The sequence below is a fragment of the Quercus lobata genome, chromosome 10, assembly GCF_001633185.2.
Source record: "Quercus lobata isolate SW786 chromosome 10, ValleyOak3.0 Primary Assembly, whole genome shotgun sequence".
NCBI classification, from domain to species: Eukaryota; Viridiplantae; Streptophyta; class Magnoliopsida; order Fagales; family Fagaceae; genus Quercus; species Quercus lobata.
The window spans coordinates 48,122,186-48,144,580 of NC_044913.1; the positions used below are offsets into that span (position 1 = coordinate 48,122,186).

General features: G+C 31.6%; 1 protein-coding gene and 1 long non-coding RNA gene across 2 annotated transcripts; both read right to left on the reverse strand.

Moving 5' to 3' along the window:
* Positions 1-11,242: 11,242 nt before the first annotated feature.
* Positions 11,243-15,081, reverse strand: LOC115962638. The gene is made up of 3 exons (XR_004085496.1): positions 14,817-15,081; positions 14,336-14,479; positions 11,243-11,779 (listed from the first exon to the last, which is right to left on the reverse strand). It is a non-coding gene; the product is annotated as an uncharacterized LOC115962638 (long non-coding RNA).
* A 664-nt stretch (positions 15,082-15,745) lies between these two features.
* Positions 15,746-20,558, reverse strand: LOC115966019 (probable glutathione peroxidase 2). The gene is made up of 7 exons (XM_031085350.1): positions 20,345-20,558; positions 19,877-19,953; positions 17,535-17,596; positions 17,310-17,428; positions 16,738-16,905; positions 16,610-16,650; positions 15,746-15,971 (listed from the first exon to the last, which is right to left on the reverse strand). The coding sequence occupies exons 1-6, from the start codon at positions 20,495-20,497 to the stop codon at positions 16,618-16,620; spliced, it is 612 nt and encodes a 203-aa protein (XP_030941210.1). The 5' UTR covers positions 20,498-20,558; the 3' UTR covers positions 15,746-15,971; positions 16,610-16,617.
* Positions 20,559-22,395: the final 1,837 nt, after the last annotated feature.

Sequence of the window (22,395 nt, forward strand, 5' to 3'; positions counted from 1 at the left end):
TCAGAATGGGCTCGACTTTGGTGCCACTTGCACCCAACAAAAATCAGCTTTAGAAGGAACAAAAGCTTTTTTCCTTGTCCTTTTTAGACACTCAGATTCCCTCAGGATCATCCTAAAAGTTTCAATAATTGTACTTGTTCTGTCAAATTAAATCTTATCTGCAGATGGGTTACTTTTATGGTTTTGTTGTGGACCTGTGGTTATGTATTCTTGAAAGAATCAAGTTCATGTTTTAATAAAAGATCAAAATATTTGGTCATTTCATTCTGATTGATTTATTGATGGAGACGATTTCAAGGCGTTGGTAGTTGGGTTTTGGTTGGTGGAGCTTTTGGTACTCTTGTGTCACAGCCCGTCGTCTCTTTAGAAACAGAGAGAAGATTCTTGAACCATCTCAATCTGGAAAGTTGAAAGACAAACAAAAGCTCTCAGGCTCTTAGATGAGCTTATGGTATTTCTTTCACTGACACTGATCGGTGATATGGCACATATACCCATCAGCTGAGAATTCAAGATAAACGCAAATTCACATGATCAAAGATGTAAATATGTAAACCATACAACATACTTTGGTGCATAAATAGCCCATGGAATTTTAGAAATCCTTACCACCCAAGCAAAGACTTTTGAAATTTATAGATTTGAAATCCAAACGCAACAACTACTAAACAAAATTCTCATCTGCTAGTGCTAGTTCTTAGATAGAGAAAAGGTGTACACACATTTTTTCATCGGGCTAGGGGATGGAAGCACCCCTGTTAGACACAAAGGGAGGTAGAGGACTCTTCTGCGGCGATGAAGCAGTGTTGACAGAGAGAGGCAGAGGACTCATCTGTGGTGTACCTAGCAATGGAGCAGGGTTGTGACTCGTTGTAGTTGAAGGTGGGATGATACGAGTGCTCGGATTGGGTGGAGAAACATGATAAGCATCATGCAGCATAGAGGGATGTGGAGGATTCTTTGTTTTTGTCATTGCTGAACTGGGAATGTAGGTGCCTGGACTGGGTGCTGATGGAGGCACCGGAACACGAGGAGCCCAATCCAGTCCACCTAGCAAAGAGGAGACATTAATTTGATCACCGGCTAAGGCCTTTTGGCTGAGAGGATTGGGCACTGGCACAAATGTTGGAGGGACTTGATCTTGGTTTCTCTTCATTGGAATTTGGAGGATTTTTCTTGCCTCATAAGAAGGCAAGCTAGTAAGCAAAAGTGCCACTGCGGCTAGGAGAAGCATTTTTAGAAAAAGAGAAGGTGACATATTTAGAAGCAAAGAGAAAGAGGGTTCTGAAATTTTTGATGATCAATGTGAGAGAGAATCTGGTTTTATTTATACAAGAAAAATTTTACAATGGTTAAAAGATCCATCTTTTAACCAAACCAATTACACTGAAGCTTGTTTACACATTAACACAGTTTTAAGTAATTTGGTGGGCAGACACAGTGTTAAGCAACTTTTTTGACTTTTGAGTGGTCGAACGCAAGAAGAGGAGTTCATTTTGTCCCCCGGCTTTTTTATGCAAGATTTTAAACTCTTATGACATGGCATTTTCATGTTATATTTAGTTGAATTCTACTTTTAATTGAAGCCCTGCCAAACGAGCAACTAGTCTATCAATCGGTCATCCCTGAAAAGTGAACGTGGCTAATGATGGCTCTCTCTCTTATTGTTTTCATTTCAGAATTATTATTATTATTTTTTTTTTTTTATATAGGAATTTGCTGATTACTTCCTTTAACTTAGGTCAATTGATTACATCACAAAATTTTTCTTTGTGCATTTTTACACTACAATGCAACTGATATTACCCCAATCCATTAATTATAAATAACTACCCATGTTTTGGTACTAAAAGTTATTTTTAGTAGGATTAATATTTTTGTCCTAGGGAGTTTATCACTGGATTGCAACTTCAGAAACCTGTTTCATATCTCTAATATCATTGGCAAGGGGGACCGACCTCATTGAATGCCTTTTTCTTGGGAAAACTCAAAATTAAGCACAATCACAATTAGCAATTTAGCGTTGCCCTGATTTAATAACTATTAGGAAATAAAAAGAAGGAAAACAAAAGGGAAAAGTTTCAAAATTCATTAAAAGAGATAGTTATTTAGACGTACACTCTCTCTACATGAATATTTTGTTTGTTTTTTGTCAAAACCTTGAAAAAGTATGTATGTAAAGTTTGTAAACCCCTTTTAAAAAATGACCCTTGAAATCTTTCTTCTTTTAATTTTTCAAGTAGATAATTCCATTCAAGCCACCAAGAGGCAAACCTAAAAAAAACCCATGTCGTGCCCCACATCACAAGTCACAACAAAATCACCAAGCATGATTCTTTGAGATGGAAATCATTCCAACAAGATTACACAAAACTACCCACAGCCCAATAAGTAGGAGAGAGAATGTTGCATATATAGGTCAAAACTTAAAACCTAGAAAAAACCAAAATAAACAAAACAAAAAAGGACCCGCCAACAGATTCTGCGTTCCCGAACAAACAACTAGTCCATCAATTGGTCATGTTTGGTTCAATATGAATTTCTATGACAACCTTTTTCTATGCTGAGAATTGAGAATATTATATATATATATGACATTTTAATGAAAACATCTTCAATTCGTTTGCTCTATCTACTGTTCTACTCCAGCACCAATTATAGTCACAATCCGATCTACTTAAGGTACCGAGGGTACTGAAAAACCAAAGCGTTGGAATCAATATTTCTACTTTGCAAGTGAGTATTTGGACTAATTTTAATAATTTTTCTATCCAGTTGTCTCCTGACCTATGCGTGCATGTCAAATTTACCAAACTTATTTTCTTCTTGTGAATATTATTCCCTTCTTTTTAAAAGTAATTCAGCATTCCCTTCTTTCTAAATCCATCTCTTAGTTTTTATGATATCCATAATAATTAATTACAGCCATATTAACCAAATATATTAATTTATATCAATTATCACTCCTTGGACTTTTGTCTCTCTTGTAAAAATAATCATAGTAAAGGAGTAGGGCTTCGACAAAGTGGTCAGTGGTGGTCCCATTTAATGCACTTACACTTACAGTCTTACACGTAACATCTCACGTTGCTTGCATGTTCTTTATTGGGTAATGAGTTCCTCGTCTACTTTATCCATGAATACATAAAGACGATGTGTTGTTTCTTCTGTGGGTTTGTATCAATTTATTTAATATATATTTTATTTTTGTCTGTGTAATTTACTTCTTCATTTTTTGCTTTCATAATTGCATCAATGATCGTTGCTGTTGTATGGCAGTATACCTTCACGAAAAGGTGCATGAGGCAGAATCTTATCCAGGCTAAGTGTATACTTTTAAACTATCAAATTGAATTCATTTGAGGAAATACTAAGCAATTTTTTTAAAAAAGTTTTTTATGTTGATTTTTTTTTTTTTTTTTTTTGGGAGTGTGTTGATAATTCGATCAACTCTTATTTGATGTTCTTATATGTGGAGCAAGGCTTATCATTTCAACTTATTTTCATATTTAAGGCAAGACACAGTATTTTGTAATATTTTGTGCATTAGAAAGGTTGAATGAACAAAAATTAAATTAATATACATGAGAAATTGTGTCACATGATAGAATTAGAATTTGAGATCGATCACGTGGTTGCTGTCAAACAAGATAATTGTGATGATTAAAAGACAAAATAGGATAGTAGCGATCCATATTGTTTGGTATTTGTTGTTCTTGGTCTCGTATTTTTGAGCAAGCTATGTTATTATAAAGAAATGAAGCTCATGGTCTCGTGTTCTAAAAGACTCATTTGATATTTTGAACTATTATATGAAATGTTTTTGTAAATTATATGACTAGATCTTTGATTCTATAAATGAGGATCTTCTGCCATGAGCTACCTTTATAAATTGATCTTGAAGACTATAGAAAAAAATAATAAAGCTTCATGTAATCATGTTGTTCCTTATTAACCATCTCAATTAATTCTGGTCATATGGATTTTTTATTTTTTTTATGTATGCAGATGCATAAGTTGGTTAACTTGGTTTGTCTTAAAAAGTGTTTCTGTATATGATTAAAATAAGTTTTGGACCTTTGGTACACAATATACAATATGCATTCATATAATATTTGTTGTTTGCGCCCTATAGTTAATTTTTGAAAAAAAAAATTTAGGGTCAAGTTATAGCATTCTAGTCAAGAGTCTTGTAATTCAACTAGTCGATACTTTCTAGTATATCCATGATATTCATAGTTCAAATCTTCATTCTACTATTATAACTATCAAATCAAATATATATATATATATATATATATATATATGAGATAGGTTCAAGTTACACCTAATGTAACTCTTGTGAAGTTACACTTTTTTTTTACTGTAGATTTGTAAGTGATCTAACGGCTAAAAAAATATCATTAAATGCTATTGCTTTCCATCTCATTCATAATTAATACTAGTATTTTTTTCTCTGTCCTTATTTATTGTTTTTTGCTTGATAATACTCCACTACTACCTCATTGTGGAAACCAAAAGTTGTTTTTTTTACCCCGTTTTTCTGTTTATCACTTTTTGATGGGTATATTCTATTAAGAGAAAATTAGGGTTTCTTTAGAACTTCATAATTTTTTAGGGAAATTGTTGGGAATATATGTTATATTAACTACTTAGTTGGTCTTATCAAAAAAAAAAAAAAAAAACAACCTACTTAGTTGGAGGCTCCCCAAGGTGTTATCTCTCCAACATAAATAGAAAATAACTTCATAATTTACATTGACTAATGAGTAGGCATGCAAGAAAATAGCAGCTCAATATTGGGATCCCAAAGCAATACCTTACTTTCTTTTCCTTTTTCTCTTTCTTTTTCTATTTTAATATTAAAAAAAAAAATCTACTCTAACCTAATATAAGTGTATATGTGTGTATAAAGCTCTCTCCTGGAAACTTGAATCCTGACTCTTATCCCCTCACACCTCACAAGGACTTATAATTATGGAGTAACGATCACGCCAAGGGTACGCAGTGGTAACAATACCTTACTTAGATAAAAATTACACAACATGCAAGCCATATTTTGTTAACTTAGAAATATACAAAATTACAAAGTGAAGAACAGATCGTGGTAAATAGATGATGAAATATTTATTCCTTAGGAGCTATATGAATTACAATATCATTATTTTGTGTTTTTAAGTTACACCAATAAATTTAATGCAAATAATTAATATCCATGCTAATCTTAATCTTGCGGAATCTCTATCATCTTGATCTTGGAATCCATTATTCCGTTATACATTTCACAAAATTATTATGGCTTTAATAATGCATAAAACCTAAGACCTTGACCCCAAATACAAGGCCATTAGTTTCCTAATTATCTTCCTCTGTAATGGAAGTTAATAATTAGAAAGTCATTATATTTTGGGTAAACTACATATTTGGTCCTTATCATTTATACCATATTTCAATTCAGTCATTAACCTTTTAATTGTGTCAATTTGGTGCATAACATTTCGGTGTCATGTCAATGTAGTCTCTATTGTTATATCTTGGATGAAAATTGCTGACATAACAAACAGCCAAAATAAAATTTTAGTTTATTGTCACATCCACAAAAGCTAATTTTTTTTATTTTGACTATTAGACACGTTGTCAATTTTTATTCAAAAGATAATGACAATGACTAAATTAACATGATATTAAAAGGTTAGGAACCAACTTAATACAATTAAAAAGTTATTGATTAAATTGAAATATGATGTATAAAATAGGGACTAAATATATAGTTTACCCTTATATTTTTTATTTTGTCACATCAATTGCAATGTCTGATTTAAATCTTTCATCTCGAAATAGGAAAACATCCTCTTAGTATTTTACTCATATCACAATTGTGTCTGTTTAATTTCCCATTTAGAAACTGTACTTTTTATTAAGTATAGTTTTTTTTTTTTTTTTTTGATATCTTAAAAAAAATATTTAAAAAACTATACTTAATAAAAAGTAGATTTTTCTATTGTTGGTATATTTCTTTTTTCTCCGTAAATTTTGGTTAAGAAAGAGTCTTTTAAAGAATATAAAAAGACAATGGTTGCACACTTGCACGACAATGTCTGTTTGTAGATTTTGCTATTGTTGGTATATTTCTCTTTTCTCTGTAAATTTTGGTTAAGAAAGTCTTTTTAAAGAATATAAAAAGATTTTCTTTCTTTCCGCGATTCTCTCACAACAAAAGTCATGATTTATGAGCCATGGGCTGTAAGTACTTATTAGTGGGTCGCTATCCACCACATATGCACTAATTATATTTGTGTCAATAAAGCGCGGTATGTAGACCTTTTTTTTTTTTTTGGTAATGGATACTTCAATAAGGAAATATAAACCAGCCGCCATCAAGTAGTAGACCAAAGGTGCCGAAATCTACTAGCAGAATCTTTTTTTCTTTTCTTTTTTTTTTTTTTCTTTTTTTGAGAAACAGAAAATTCTAATTTAATATAATCGAATTTAGACACCACATTAATGGCTTAGAAAAATTAAGCTCAATTGTTAATGTAATTGACCAATTGACATATGCATGGATAAATAAACAAAATAACAATCCCAAACAACAATAAAGCACCCACAAGAATACCGAAGTGTTTGAGGGGATAAAAATCCGAGAACTAGGCTGAAAAAACTATTTGGAACCTCTAGCATCAAACGATTCACCAAACAATAATAGTTGCAAAATGTGTCACTTACAAAACCCTCCAAACTAAGTAATGACTATTTATTGAGCTTTCAACTCTTGCTAGCAACTAATTCCTTGTATCATTTCTTCGTGATAGCTCTGAGTCTACAAGTTGAGCTGCCAACCGCATGATCAAGTATCCTTGATCACTCCGAGACCTTTTGGATTTGGGAGTGTTCACCAATGATTTCCAACACCAGCAAACACTAAAGAACAAAAAAGGCTTTGATGTGTGTAGTGGTTTTAGTCTCCTCTCATGGTAATTGGACAATTGGAGAGGGGAGAAGGCAGAGAGATGAGAAGCATTTTAGCTCTAGAGTTTTGAGGTTCTCTCTAGCCCTTTAATGTGGGAATTGGATGTTGAATTTCTTGGGAAATGAGAAAAATACAATGAGGCTAAAGTCTGGAATGGCAAAGAAATTCGTAACAAAATTCTCTAAAGTTCTGGCAGATTCATATGACCCACTGAGAGGTGAGTGAGGGGTGAAGTTTCAGTCAAATTGAATTTCTAACTTTTGATTTCATCTCTCTTTTTGATTGACACATTAAGTTCCGTACGACCAAATTTATGCATATACCGACTTCAATTTTCTGCACCTGACCTCAAATTCCTCAGAATGGTTTTTTATGATTACATTAGTAATAATCCAGCAAAGGTAAGATTGTTCAGAGCGGGCTCAATGGACAATGGGGATGGAATAGTTGTTGGGTGGTTAGCAGCTGCTAAATCAAGTTTGCGTTTAGGTGAAGGATGTATGACTTCTTTACCAATAGTTGAGACCCAATCAAGTGATGTTTTGGCTTATATTTCTACTAATGGAATCTCAATTATAGATAGCCAAATTTTCTTATCCTCCAATTTATTCCATTACAAGTTTAAATTCACAACAGTACATGAATACAATGTTAAAAGGTTAAAATACATTTTTTATCCCTATCCTATACACCATATTTCAATTTGATTCCTAATCTTTCAATTGTATCAATTTGGTCCCTAACCTTTCAATACCGTGTTAATTTAGTCCATACTGTTATCTATTGAATGAAAATTGATGATATGTCTAATGAACAAAATAAAAATTAGATTCCATTGACGTGACAATAAACTAAAACTTTATTTTGGTCATTTGCCATGTAAGCAATTTTCATCCAAAATATAATGGCATTGACTAAATTGACATGATACTAAAAGATTAGGAACTAAATTGATATAATTGAAAAGTTAGGGACCAAATTAAAATATGGAGTAAATGATAAAGACCAAATATGTAGTTTATCCATGTATAAATTGAAATTGAAATTACATTCAACTTTTGAAATTACATTCAACTTGTCATGGAATTTTGGCCAATAAACTAAATATCATAACAATATAAATAATTGATACGCATGTAGGATGTTTTTTATGGAATAAGTAAGTAGGAATTTAATACATAAAGAAGCCAGGAAAAGGAAAGAAAATTCCTCAAGTGAACACCTATTATATACATTGGATTGCATAAGGCAAATTATATGACTACCATTTTTTTTTTTTTTTTTGAGAAACAAACACACACACATGGAAGAGAGAAATGGGTTCTAATATAAAGATACACCACAACTCCACTCAAAAGCCATGGTAACTTTTAAGAGAGGGTGGGGCAAGTTATAGACTACCATTATTACTTTAGATAAATAAACCTTAGTTTCTTTGTTTTAATAATTTAAAAGATTGATTTTATATGTGTAAGTTACGTGTGTGCGACCCTTTTAGTCTTCCTCAAAGACATCGTGCAATATGCACACTCTTCTATTCCACTACTCAAATGCTGCATATATACTGTAAATATTTACTTGGAGTCATTTTGAGATATCTAGCTATACTTTAAAGAAATAAGGCAAATTATAACTTACCCACTTGTGGTTTGACTGAAATTTAAGTTATCTACTTGTGATTTAAAATTTGACACTTCATCTACTTGAAGTTTGCTCAATTAGAGTTTCGTAACCCACCTCTGATAAAAACAAAACTAAATATGTAATTTGCTCTACTTTTATGTCTCTCTCCTCCAAAAATACAAAAAACATAAAAATACAAAATCAAAAAGAATCTAGTGGAACACTTGCAACATGGGATTCCAAACCACAACTAGACAACTTAAATTTCAATCAAACCTCAAGTGAGTAAAGTATTAAATTTTAAACATAGGTGTGCAACTTAAATTTTATTCAAACTACAAGTGGGTAATTTGTAATTTGCCAAAAAAAATATTATGGATGGAAGAATATTTTGGTAGAAAACACTTATTTAGGCCATCAAAAAGAAAACATTTATTTGATTTCAGAAATGATCTTTTCAAAAGAAGTTATTTTGGAAAACAAACATCCTACCCAAAAGATTTCTATTGTATTTTACGTTTTTGAAAGTTATTTATTGTTTCTTTGAATTTTGTTATCTTGGACCTTAACTCGTATATGATTAAGAATTGGTAATGAAAAACTGAGGTTAATTCTTTCTCTTCCTCCTCCAGCTGTCCAACCCCCAACTGGGTTTGGGGGGACACTTGTTCCATCATCCTTTTACACTGCCATTTCTTCATCATGAAAGAGGACTTTTGGGGGTGTCTCTATTATTTAAGCCAATCATTCAGTATTTAATGTGGCTGACATTAGGTGAGGGGTCTCGTTAATGCAGAGGTAATTGCTTCATTGGGTTTTGTGTTTTCTTTGTCGTGTCCCTTGGGGTGAGTTTGGAAGGTGGGAGATCTCAGTCTAGGAAGGGAGGGGTTATTTGAGATTCCTTCATCACCTTGGGGCGGAGGTTCTATCCGAGATATCTTCTTTTTATAAAGAAAATCAACTTCAATTCTTGAATAATCCACATCACTTCTGCTTCAATTGTAACAAAAGATTCCCTTTTTATGTGGAAAAGGCCCGTGTCAATAATTATGATTTTACGTGTGGACAATTCCTCAATATCTTGTTCATTCATAACAAAATATTTTCTTTGCACGGCAGTAAAAAAAAAAAAAAAAAAAAAAAGGGCTTTTTGGGAGAGAGATACTATTTCACTAATTGAGTTACAGGTATCTAACATATTCATACCTAACGATTTTCCACAAAGTGGTGACGAAAGAAGGTATAACTTGTACAAATCTTTCCATTTTCCAATTCAATCCAATCCATTCGTTCGTAGAGCTATTTACTCCCCCCACCCCCACGCTTATCAAGAGTCACATACTCAACGTTGCTTCTCCGTCTTTTGAATTCTATCATCGTGCTCGTGTTGTAGTGGTAGTGTTAAGCCAAAAAAATAAAAAACCTTTTTTTTTTTTTCCCTTTAATAATCAAGGGAATTTCATTGAAAGATGGTGAGAACAGCAACACCATACAGAGAAAGCTGACAAAACAGAACACACAAGTCACACAATACATCACAAACAATTCCATACCTAAACAGAATGGCCATCGATTGGCCTACATGACAATAAACTTACATTGAAACCCCCACTACAACAAATCTCTCTGTTTTCATAAGAACAAGGATACACATTTTTTAACTCAATTCTAGCTCGCTCTTGCTTACTAATGGCAGCAATTGCCTGATCCTCAGGTAACATATAATCCTTTTTGGGGAGAAACCTAAAATCCCTTGCCTTTCTCATTCAAAATCAAGCACTCGACAGAAACATTACCTAGAAATTGGGGTGGATCAATTCCATTTCTCAAACCAACTTATTAGCAACAATGACCAAAATGCGCATGTTACACCAAAATGCGCATGTTACAGCACCACCACTTCTTATTGCTTATTTGCTCATACAAACATTACCTAGAAACATTTCTCACACACACACGCATATATTTTATCAAGTATCAGATCAATAATATGAACATGAAGGTTGTCCTCAAGTCTAGTTTTTCCCAATGCCAACTAGAGCCTACATACAATTTTGAGGTGCAGGAAAGGAATCCAAAACCAAATACCAAGTGAACTGATTGCTTTTGCTACCCATCTTCCTAAGTTCGTACACCACCATCAATCCAAATGCTGGTTATTTTGGTTATGAAAAGGCTATCCTTGCATCAAATCAAACATGACTGCAAATGCCTCAACTTCCAAAGAGTAAAATGTATAACTATGTGTATTAACATTGTCAAATACTAGCCAGCAAGACAATCTTCAGATTGCAACATTTTGTATTATGTTCCTTGCTACAATGTAACTAAGAATTTGATTTTAGTACCCCAAATGGATGTTCATGCATTAGATTGATCTCAAAATATTAAGCTTCTTTAAGAAATAATGCATAGTACCTAGGTTAACTTTTGACATCTATAAAACCAGTGAAACAGTAATTTGGTCAATAGATATTAAAATGTTATTATCTTTATGCCATGACAGTATTTGTATTGAATTATCTCTATTGAGCATTATCTAAGACTCGATTTGTCCGCAAGTAGCGCACTTGTCACTGTTTTTCTTATTCAAATCTTTGATTTGAAAGAAAAACACTATACCAATGTCTTATAGAGTTATAGGTGAGAGTTTGGTCCTCTCGTCACTTATTTTTGGCTTTGCTATTAGCTTAGAACTAAGGCAACTGCAATATTGACTAGCTTCCCCTACTAATAATAAGTGTTATAACATCAGATAACAACCCCATTGTTTTTCAACAATATTAAGGCTTCTCTGATTGCCAGGCAAATTGCTACCCTTGTACTTGTTACATACTAGCTGAAGATACCTTGGAGGGGGATATTATGACACTGAAACATGGATTACGTAACAGCTGAAGATACTATGCGGCCAGATTGATGTGGTTTGGAGGAAGATGGTGTTCATACCTGATGTGATGCAATTTAACTCAGCTTAATTCTTTGAATTTCTGGTTGTCCCCCCTGCTGGTTTTCTACCACAAAATGATGAGGAATTTCTTCTGTTTGAAGCTCTTGTTGAGGTCCTTGTGGATCACCTCTAGATAGCTAGAAATTTAGCCTTACATGAAGGAAGACAGCTGAACCCTAATTTAACTCTCCATAGAAACAAGTGCTAACTCCAAGAACATCTGAAAGTCAAATACCCTGAATCCAGAGTGGACAATCCACAACAAATTGTGTCAGTCTCTGAAATGCCTATATTGCCATGAAAATTTCAGGCATCAAAAGGGTAAAAGATATCCATTAACAGGTGAGGTAATTAGTTTTGTTCTATATTATAAACTAGCTGCGAACCCGCGCGTTATGTGTAATAATTATTTTTATGGTGGTTTTAATAAAAATGATTTAAACTAATTTAATAAAGAGTAGTGTATTTTATAACCATATTTTTATTTATTATAGGAACAATCATAAATGTAATATAAGAATAATCATAAATCATAAATATAAATTTTGTCATACCAAAATGGAAACAATACAATTTTTCTCAGAAATTCAAAAGGCAAGTTAAAGAAAATATTCATTTTTTAATAAAAGTTATTTATAACATTTTGTGAGTCATTAAAAAGAATATGAAATTTTGAAATTATTTTTTTAGTTTTAAAGAAACTTTCTCAAACCTTATTTTTTCTACCTATAATTCAAAACACCAAAAAACATAACTAAAAAAAAATTAATAAAACTTAACAATGATTAATAGGACCAATTAGGAAAACAATTTGTTGTTGATAATCTATTAAGGTTATTTTCTTTGCGTAAATTGTAATTTCGTTCACCAAAAACATATTATCAAATAAAAAATTATTAGCAAAATCTAAGAATTAAATTTCTTTATATGCATTGTTATAAAATAATAGTAATTAAAATAAAATTGCAAAAGTTAAAAATTTTCACTCATCTGATTATTTTCGTTTGGCTAACCTTTGCTTTTCTCTAAATAAATGGCATTATAGAGTACTTCTAATATAATTATTAAGAGTACTTTGTCCTCCACAAAGGATTTTAAAAACAAAACAAAACAAAATTAGAAAAGTCTCATAGTTTAACATCTAAATTGAGCACTATAAAAAATTATGCTATTTAATAAAATGAATACCAAATTATCCAAATCATGCTATGTAATAGAATAATGTTATATTTTTATATGCTATATTTAATTCTTTATAACGCAATAGGATAACATTTAACAATAAAAATAAATAAAATAAAAATAAAAACCAACAACAACAATAATTTAAAAAACAAAACTAAATTGCATTAACCCAAAGTAGAATTTTAAAAAATATAAAAAATTATTAACCTAAAGCAGAGATGGAAGAAAAATAAAACATAAAAATCCACCAAAAAATTGAGAGAGGGAGAGAGAGAAAATCTTTTTTGTGAGGGAAAACTATGCATAGAATGGAAGAGATAGTGACAAATTTATAGTAAGAGGGTGTAAATAAGAAAAGACAAAAATAAAGGAAGGTGAAGGGAAAGAGGAAGAATGATATTAATGTAGAGGGTAGTGGAGAGATAAAAAGGTAAGGGAGGAAGAAAGGTTGGAGAAGTAGTAAGGAGATGAAAAAGTAAGGAAGGGAGAAAGGTTGGAGAAGTGTAAATATTAAAAAAAATTAAATGTTAAAAAAATTATAGGAAAATTGGAAAGAGAAAAGATATAGAGATGTGGTTCAACTAGAGCATAACAACAACAAATTCTATGCTTCAGCTTTTAAATATATATAGATTGGAATTTTATCATTATTACATTGGCCCTCTCCAAGTACAATCACAATCAAACTCTAATAAGATCTAAAGAATATATCAAATTTTAAAGATCAAATCTAAGTCAATATGATAATCAAATCTTGTGCAGGTCTTGTTTTAGATGCAAACCTAACCACGACAACCCTAGTGTACCCCACTAAAATAACTAAATAAAAGGAATAAGCTATTACATATATAGAAAGAATTCAATACAAACCATCCTAAATACAACCAGCTATCAAAGAAATAAGAAGTTTAGATTCTAGAAAGGAATTAAAATTACATACAGTGGGTTGTTGTGCCCCAAATTTTGGTCATTTTTTAGGTTTAGGGGGTATTTTGGTCATTTTTAGGTTTCGGGGGTATTTTGGTCATTTTTTATATTTAGGGGGTATTTTGATCATTTTTTAGGATTTGTATGTATTTCAATCACTTTTTTTAGCTTTCGGGGGTATTTTAGTCATTTTTAGGTTTAGAAAGTATTTCGGTCAATTTTTAGGTTTATGGGATATTTTGGTCTTTTTATAGATTTAGGGGGTATTTTGGTCATTTTTTAGGTTTAGGGGGTATTTTGATAATTTTCAGTGGTCTTTGGGTATTTTAGAGTTGGGTAATTTGTAGAAATGATACTTAAATCATAATTAGGTCTAATAGGGTACCTAATTAAAACCCAATAAACATTAATATTAATTGGATTTAATTGGGTTAATGCCCATTTAGCCGAATTAATAATTAAGTGGATTTGGGTCTTATTTAAGTGGGTGGGTTTTGGTTGATTTTGCCACCCCTACTGTTGGCTTTGCTATTAGCTTAGGAGTAGGACTAAGGCCACTGCTATATTGACAAACTTCCCCTTCTAATAATAAGTATTATAACATCAGACACAGCCTCATGACTCTCAAATACCTTAAGTCTGATTGCCAGAAAAATGCTACACTTGTATTTGTTACATACCAGCTGAAGATACCTTGAAGGGGATATTAGTATATTACTACACTAGTTAGAGCAATTTCCAGCCATGGCAGCCAAAAAAAGTGTTCCAAGGTGCAACGATTATGTGGTACCATAAGTTGATCCAAACAAGAATGTTGAGCTTCTCTGCACCCAAAAAAAAAAAAAAAAATCATATGCTTAAGACTTTGCAGCATATCAGTAGCATATATCAGGTTTCCTTCATAGTTTGCCTAATTCCCATGTATCCCCTGTGGCCCATAAAGTAATAGCTAATAGGACAGTGAATTGTTGCCAGTGGTCTCGATTCTTAATCTCCTTTTCCAGCCAACTAGTTACCCATGATTGGATTGAATTTGGCTGTTTTCTCAGTGGTCTTGGCTGCTCTTCATAGTTGCAATGTTATTTAATTGCCTGGTGGGAAACATTTCTGCTTGAATTGAAAATCCATACTTAGTACAAGGAATTTGATCGTATGACTTACCAATAAATATCAACATAGAAGTTGCTTTGGAAACTTGTATTCCATAATGGTAAATTTCCCCACTTTCATCCTGAAATAATTATAGTAAGCATCTTACTTCTCCATTTATCAGAGAGAAACAGAAATTTTCAAAGTTACAACGCCCATGACAAGTCATTGAGTGGTTTCCAGATTCTCTTTGATGTCACTGATCTTATGCCTTGTCCTGCACTTTGTTCAAACCTAACTACTTGTTATCTATTGTATACCCCCGTTCTCTATGGTGAGCTAGTTACCAATGGAAAAATCAAATTTGGAAACCTGCTAAGCAATGTAACATACCATAAAGGCCATGTAGAATTCATATTAAGACCAAATATTAACGGTTAAAATTCAGAAATAACCATTAAATTTCAGAAATAACCATTCATAATGCTAGTTGACCAAGAGTTTTATAACTCAATTAATATCTCCTTGTGTTTCCATTGGAAATATGTAGGGTGAGCCCTTCTTCAACTATTGAATTATAAAAAAATTCATAATTTTAATTGCCGCCAAAGTATTCCTATTGACTATTTTCCTCCATAATAGTTAAGAGACCCATTGAGGGAGATTCATTTTTAAGTAAACTCCTCTAACTAGAAAATAAAAAATCATGGTTTCTTATAACTACAGGCATGAATCATTTCAAATCACAGGAATAGGGAAGTTTCAAGTTTTACCAAATGACTACTTAAATTTGGAGGTCCTTTTTATTTCAAGTTTTTTAATAAGTAAATTTAAGTTTAGAGATCCCTTTGGACGTAGAGATAATCTAGTCTCATAACTTAAATTTATCCATTTCATTTCATGTACATTGAGAAATCCTGAAAAATTTTATAGGTAAAATCCTCTAATATTTACAAATGATTTTTCTTTTCTAGCATTAAAAATAAAAACATCCACAGATATACATAGATGAAATTTATTCTTTGGCATCTTTATTATTCTAAACAATATCCAACCACATTAATAATAATAATAATAATAATATGACAAGGAAGATAACAGTAACAAAGACTTATAACTGATTAATCAAGCACCACTTATAAACTTATGATTTAGCTCCACACATGCACACAACAAACTTCAAATCTACGTACTCAATGAACTTCTAGAGCCATTATTATGCATATCCTGCAAACAAAGAAAGCAAAGGAGGTAATATTAGATGATGGAATTTTATTTTTAATAAATAAAATAAGTAGAGTTCAGCACCCGCGCCACGCCCACACCCCCCCCCCCCCCCAAAAAAAAAAAAACTACACTGTTAATCAGCTAACAATTAACATATGCAGAGTATATTAAGTCTTAATTCTGGCAACATGATGGTCATAAATATACTTGAAATTTGAATATAAGGCATATGTCTAATAATTTCTTCTGCAAATGTAAGGCTCTTCTTATAGAAATAATACATGTGTGTGTATGAGAGAAAGCAAGAGAGAAAATTCAGATATGAAATAATAAGGTCATGGCTTATTAATTGAAACCTTGTGAAGTGAAAAGAGTAGATAATGAAAAGAATCAAACTTTTGGTTGAATAAAAACAAAGAAGATTAAAGATAAACCAGTTATCTGATATGGTTCAACAATCTAGTCCACCATGGTCTGAAAGTCAAAACACATTAACATTTCAACAAACATCTACCCTATATAAAAATCATACCAGGGACCATATAGATTATTATAGAGAACATTTTTTTTTCTTTTTCCATACCAATGGAATTAACAGTGACTTTAGTCTGTTCTAAATGAAATATAAATCTTCAAACCTTGGTACTCATGAAGATTCCAAGAGTTTCTGGATGTCTTTCTGCAAGAAAATTTTGAAACAACAATCAGCTGCAATTACAGTTTTTGGCAGAAATAGAAATCGCAGAAAGGAATACATTGTTCTAACCTCTACTTTAAGAGGGGATGTAGTTGGTGCATATCGCTCCACAACCTTTCCTTCTTTGTTTAATAGAAACTTTGTGAAGTTCCATTTTAGGGCATCTCCAAATATCCCTCCTTTCTGTGATTTAAGGAACTTGTAAATGGGTGCTGCATTCTTCCCATTCACCTCAACCTATAACAGTTAACAGTTAAAAGAGACATTTAACACAAATGCATGTGCATTTCTCAAATCCAAGGGGAAAAAAAAAAAAAAAAAAAAAAAAAAAAAAAAAAAAACCCTTCCTTTTGGCCGAATACATGCCACAACGAATAAATGAATTATAGGATTATTATCAAAACCAAATCAGTTACATCCTGGCTAATGAAATCTCAAAAGTAGATCCCAACCCCAGCAAGGCATGCTTGCTAGATTTATATCTTATGCAGAAGATCAGCTTTTGTGTTATTACATGCTAATGCATATCCTAATTCCATTTTGATCAGCTTTATTGTTAATTAATTTGCACAATAGAACTGCATATACGGATTGCTTAAAAACATCATCCATTTTTTACTCTTTCATTTGTGAGGAATTACCTTATCAAAGATTGGGAATTCAGCTTTGAACATTGTGCATGCAGCTTCCTGAATCTCTTCATTGTTTCCTGGTTCTTGTCCTAAAAATTGGTTGCAAGGAAATGCCAAGATCTCAAACCCTGCCAAAAGAAAATTACATAGATAATCAATACCACATAGATGATAATGAAAAAAAAAATGTATTGATAAATATTGTACATTGCTATGTAAGAATGAAAGACATACCCTGGTTTTTGTACTTTTCATACAGAACATTCAACTCCTTGTAATTTGTTTGTGTCAAACCACTGCAACAATAACGGCGATTTTATGAATGGAAAACAGTGAGATATACAACAATAAAGGTAACAAATACGATGGCTTACAACCTTAAAGTAAATCATAGATCCAAATCAAATAAGCTCAAAATTTTTCTTTAATACTAAGGATCATCCACATGATCTAAATAGTTTAAGTAAAAGACGGATTAGAGTTACCTCACATAGCTTCCCCTGATGAAATAACCCCTGAACTTAGATGCAAAATTCTTAAACACGCCGCACACAAAACAAAACTTGAATGCTACTTTGATTTCAAACTACCCTATTTAAGGAAGTCATGGCTGCCAATTGCTCTCAAATTTTAATATTCCATCTAACGAGATAGAAACTTTTTAATTTCCATTCCTTTTCTGCTGTTCATAACATCTCAGTAACGAATCATTAAATTGAGTAAAATATTTTTCTTTTCTTTTATTGAATAGACAAATGTCATATTTATTACCACTGTAATTAAGTGAAGACCAGGTCGACGAAGAGGATAACTTAGTAGTGTTTTGAATCATTAGTACCTCACATAGCTTCCCTTGATGAAATAACCTCTGAACTTAGATGCAATATTCTTTAACACGCCGCACACAAAACAAAACTTGAATGCTACTTTGATTTCAAACTACCCTATTTAAGGAAGTCATGGCTGCCAATTGCTCTCAAATTTTAATATTCTATCTAACGAGATAGAAACGTTTTAATTTCCATTCATTTTCTGCTGTTCATAACATCTCAGTAACGAATCATTAAATTGAGTAAAATATTTTTCCTCTCTTTTTTTGGATAGACAAATGTCATATTTATTACCACTGTAATTAAGTGAAGACCGGGTCGATGAAGAGGATAACTTAGGAGTGTTTTGAATCATTACTACATTTTTGTTTAGCCTTGACTCCCGATATCCTTCATATACTGTTGTCAATTGATTGTGTTGGATAAGGGATTCGATAGGGTCCAAGTACGAATCCAACCATATGCATATGTTTTCCTATAAATATTATATACCCACTAATCTCCTATTATGGGTGGAGGGTGGTAGCATTGCCAATTTTATTGAACAACTTTTTACCCCTTCTATCATCTATATCTCTTGTGCAAGTGATTTTTAAGAGAAGGGAACTACTATTTCCACAGAAGGAATAACTTTTTCCACACCACCCTTTCTCACATAGTGGATCCTACCATTAAGTCCCACCACGTGAGATGTGGTGAAGAAACAATCATTTACATTATGGAAATAGTGCAACCTCAAAGAATGACACTGTCAATAATCTCTTTCAAGAGCAGAGAAGATTCTTCCACATGTTATGCAGATATTGATGGGTCCCATGAATCAATCGTACATGAAATAAGTGTGGAGAATCTAGTAAGCTTTAAAGTAATTGTCACCTAGTAAGCTTTAAAGTAATTGTCACCTGTCTCAGTCTCAAAAATGTCTATATTACCTTGAAAATTTCAAGCATCAAAAGGGTAAAAGATATGCAGAAAAACCTCCACACACACGGATGAGGAAATTAGCTTTGTTCTATAATTTTAATCAGAAATTTATCTATATTACATCAAACCTTAACCGGTGCAATCTCAATCAAACTCTAATAATAACGTAAGAATATATCCAAATTTTAAATAACACACGTTTAAGTCGATATGATAATCAAATCTTAAGTAGGTCTTGTTTTAATTGCAGATCTAAAACATGGCAAGCCTAGTTGTGTGCCCCATTAAAATAAGAGGAATAAGCTATTGCATAGAAAGAATTCAATACAGACCATTATAAATACACCAGCTATCAAAGAAATAAGAAAAACCGAAAATTTTTCATAATTGAACTCAATGAGGTGATTACAAATTTATGAACTTTTTATTATCATTTGTAATCAAGGTCTTAATCCCATGACTACACCCTTCACCTTGCTTTTACGAGAGAAGGCGCCAATAAGCTCATTGGCACAAATTCATGAGGACAAGAAAAATGATTCAACGCTCCACGGCCAAAGATTGAGCAAGACAAAAATATGAGTGTTTATTACCAAACTGGTATTTTAAATTCATAAAACATCAAATTGTACCACTGTTAATCACCAAACCGGTCCTAACTCCTTTTTCCCAGTCAGAGAGATCAATGAAATTGGATCATCTCTCTCTCTCTCTCTCTCTCTCTCTCTCTCTCTCTCTCACACACACACACACACACCAACATGAACTAGGAAATTTATCATGCCTAAGGAATCAAAAGGAAAAGAGATTAGATTAGAATACCATTTTGAAGCAACGTTGACAATCAGGAGCACCTTGCCATTGTATTCACTCAGGCTTACATCATTTCCACGGATATCCTGCCATCAAATTCAATTAATAACAAAGAAAAGAAAAAGAAAAAGCCAATTCCAAACAACTCTTTTCTTAAGAACCATGATAAAAATAATAAGTATATCCATCTAAACAAAAAAGAAAGCTTATATACCACATCACAGTTGACCAATTCAAAAGTAAAGCACAAATCCCAGTTCTCAAATAGGACCAAAAAGAAAACATACATGACCCACCAAACACTAATGCACAGTCCAATTAAATTGTTTGATGTTTTCACTTTTTGGTACCCAAAACACCATAAAGCATAAAACTTTAACTTTTCTTTCTCTTTGAATCAATTTTCTCAGCCACCAAACACAGAGCATAACAGAGAAATGAAAGAAAAAAAACAAGAAAAGAAGAAAAACCCAATACCTTGACAGTAAAATCATATATGGATTTGGAAGTGGTTTCAGCCATGCTGTGAGAAAGAAGAGAAGATGGGTTTGTGTACAGGTACAATCCGAAGAAAAAACTAATAAGAAGGAAGAAAAAAGAGAAAAAGTTGGTAAATTTCAATAATTGCATGCTAGTCCAATGTCAAGGCAATCCGTACAATTATTATGTATCAATGTAATTAAAAACTTCCTAAGATTTTTTTTTTTTTTTTTTTTTTTTTTTTTGAGAAAGAACTTCCTAAGAAATTGATGATATGATACTGATGCAATGTTGACATTTTTGTAGTGTTATTATTGACAGGTGAGGCTGGTTGATGGGGTTAATTGTTAGGAAGGACCAACTTGGAAAAAATAAATTAACATAAAATAAATTAAATTTAAAAAAAAAAAAAAAAAAAAAAAAACTAGTGAGTTTGGTTTGGGTTTTTTTTTTTTTTTTTTTTTCAGCAAAGTGAGTTTGGTAGTTCAAAATACTCTTAATTGATGGTCATTGCTACCGTGGTCAACGAGGAAATAGGCAAGGAATAGGGATGACAAACTTAGAAGAATTTGGCTAATGTGTGTGGGCACACAATAATTTCTTTTTTTGGAAATTTTTTTTTTGAGAATTGAAAAAGTATTGATAGTTTTTTCAATTTCTGAAAAAATGTTTCTAAAAATAGATAACTTACTGTGTGTCCTTAGGGCACATATTAACCGGACCCAACTTAGAAATAGGATTTGACCAAAAAAAACAAAATTTTAAAATAGGCAAGGAATAGGGATGACAAACTTAAAAACTGAAAATTATTATTATTTAAAAAAACAGATTTTAATTAGTTTCATAGAAAATAAAGGTTGAGAACGTTAAAGCTTGTATTACGATAATATTGGAAAATTATTAGATACTCCTAGATTACTATAAATGCTTACTCTCTCATCTTGCATAAATGATGAGTCTCACTATGAATTTAATTAGTGAGATCCATCATTTATGTGAAAGGAGAAAGTACGCATTTATGATACTACGGGAATACACAATAATTTCCCTACAATATTAGGTTCAAATTATACTTTGTCGCCTTAATTAACAAATACAAGAATGGATATTATTGAAAAAAAAGAATATATTTATACTATATATAAGAAGATTCCTTTTTTTTTAATTGGCTTTTTATGTTATTCAAAAATACTCTCATTAATGAAGAGTAATTTCTTTTAAAAATAGAGTCATAAATGTCATATAACAAATTTCGTTTTGAATTCAAAAAGAGAACTCCTAAAATTTAGGATTTTTTTTTTCACTTCACGTTTACCTTTTTATTCCCTAAAATTTATCTTTTTTTATTTTTTCTTTTTTCATCACAATAAAAGTAAAACACCCCAATTTAATAATAAAATAAAAACTAAGAGAATTCCTAAAATTTAGCATTCTTTCTCCTCATATGCATCTTATTTTTCGTTGTCTCTAAAGTTTATCCTTTTTATTTGTTTGAAAAATAAAAATATATATTTCCAAATTATAATAAATGCAAATTATTAAGAGTACGTTTGGTACACTGAATGTAGATTATATTAGGAATAGTAATCTTTATTACTGGGAATAGAAGACATTGTAATGGAATAACTATTACTATTCATAAATTTAGTTATTACATATAGAAAGCTTGTAAAAGATGATGTATAAAGAAATTTTATATTTTTGGAAATATATTAATTTTAAAACCTATTATATATATTAAGGAATAGTTATTACATCCATTTTAAAGAGGAATATCTATTTTTTGATTTAAAAAATAGTCATTCCAATGTAATAACTAATCCATGTAATAAAAATACAAACAAATAATCGAATTTCTATTACATATGAATAACTATTCCATTACAGGAGCTATTATAGCATACCAAATGTATCTTAAATTTTACCTAAAAAATAAAAGAGCCTCTTAACACGCGAGAGGCTCACTAGTGTGTGTGTGTGTGTGTGTGTGTGTGTGTGTGTGTGTATAGTTTTTTTGTTTAATTTTTTTCTTAAAACAAAAACGTAAA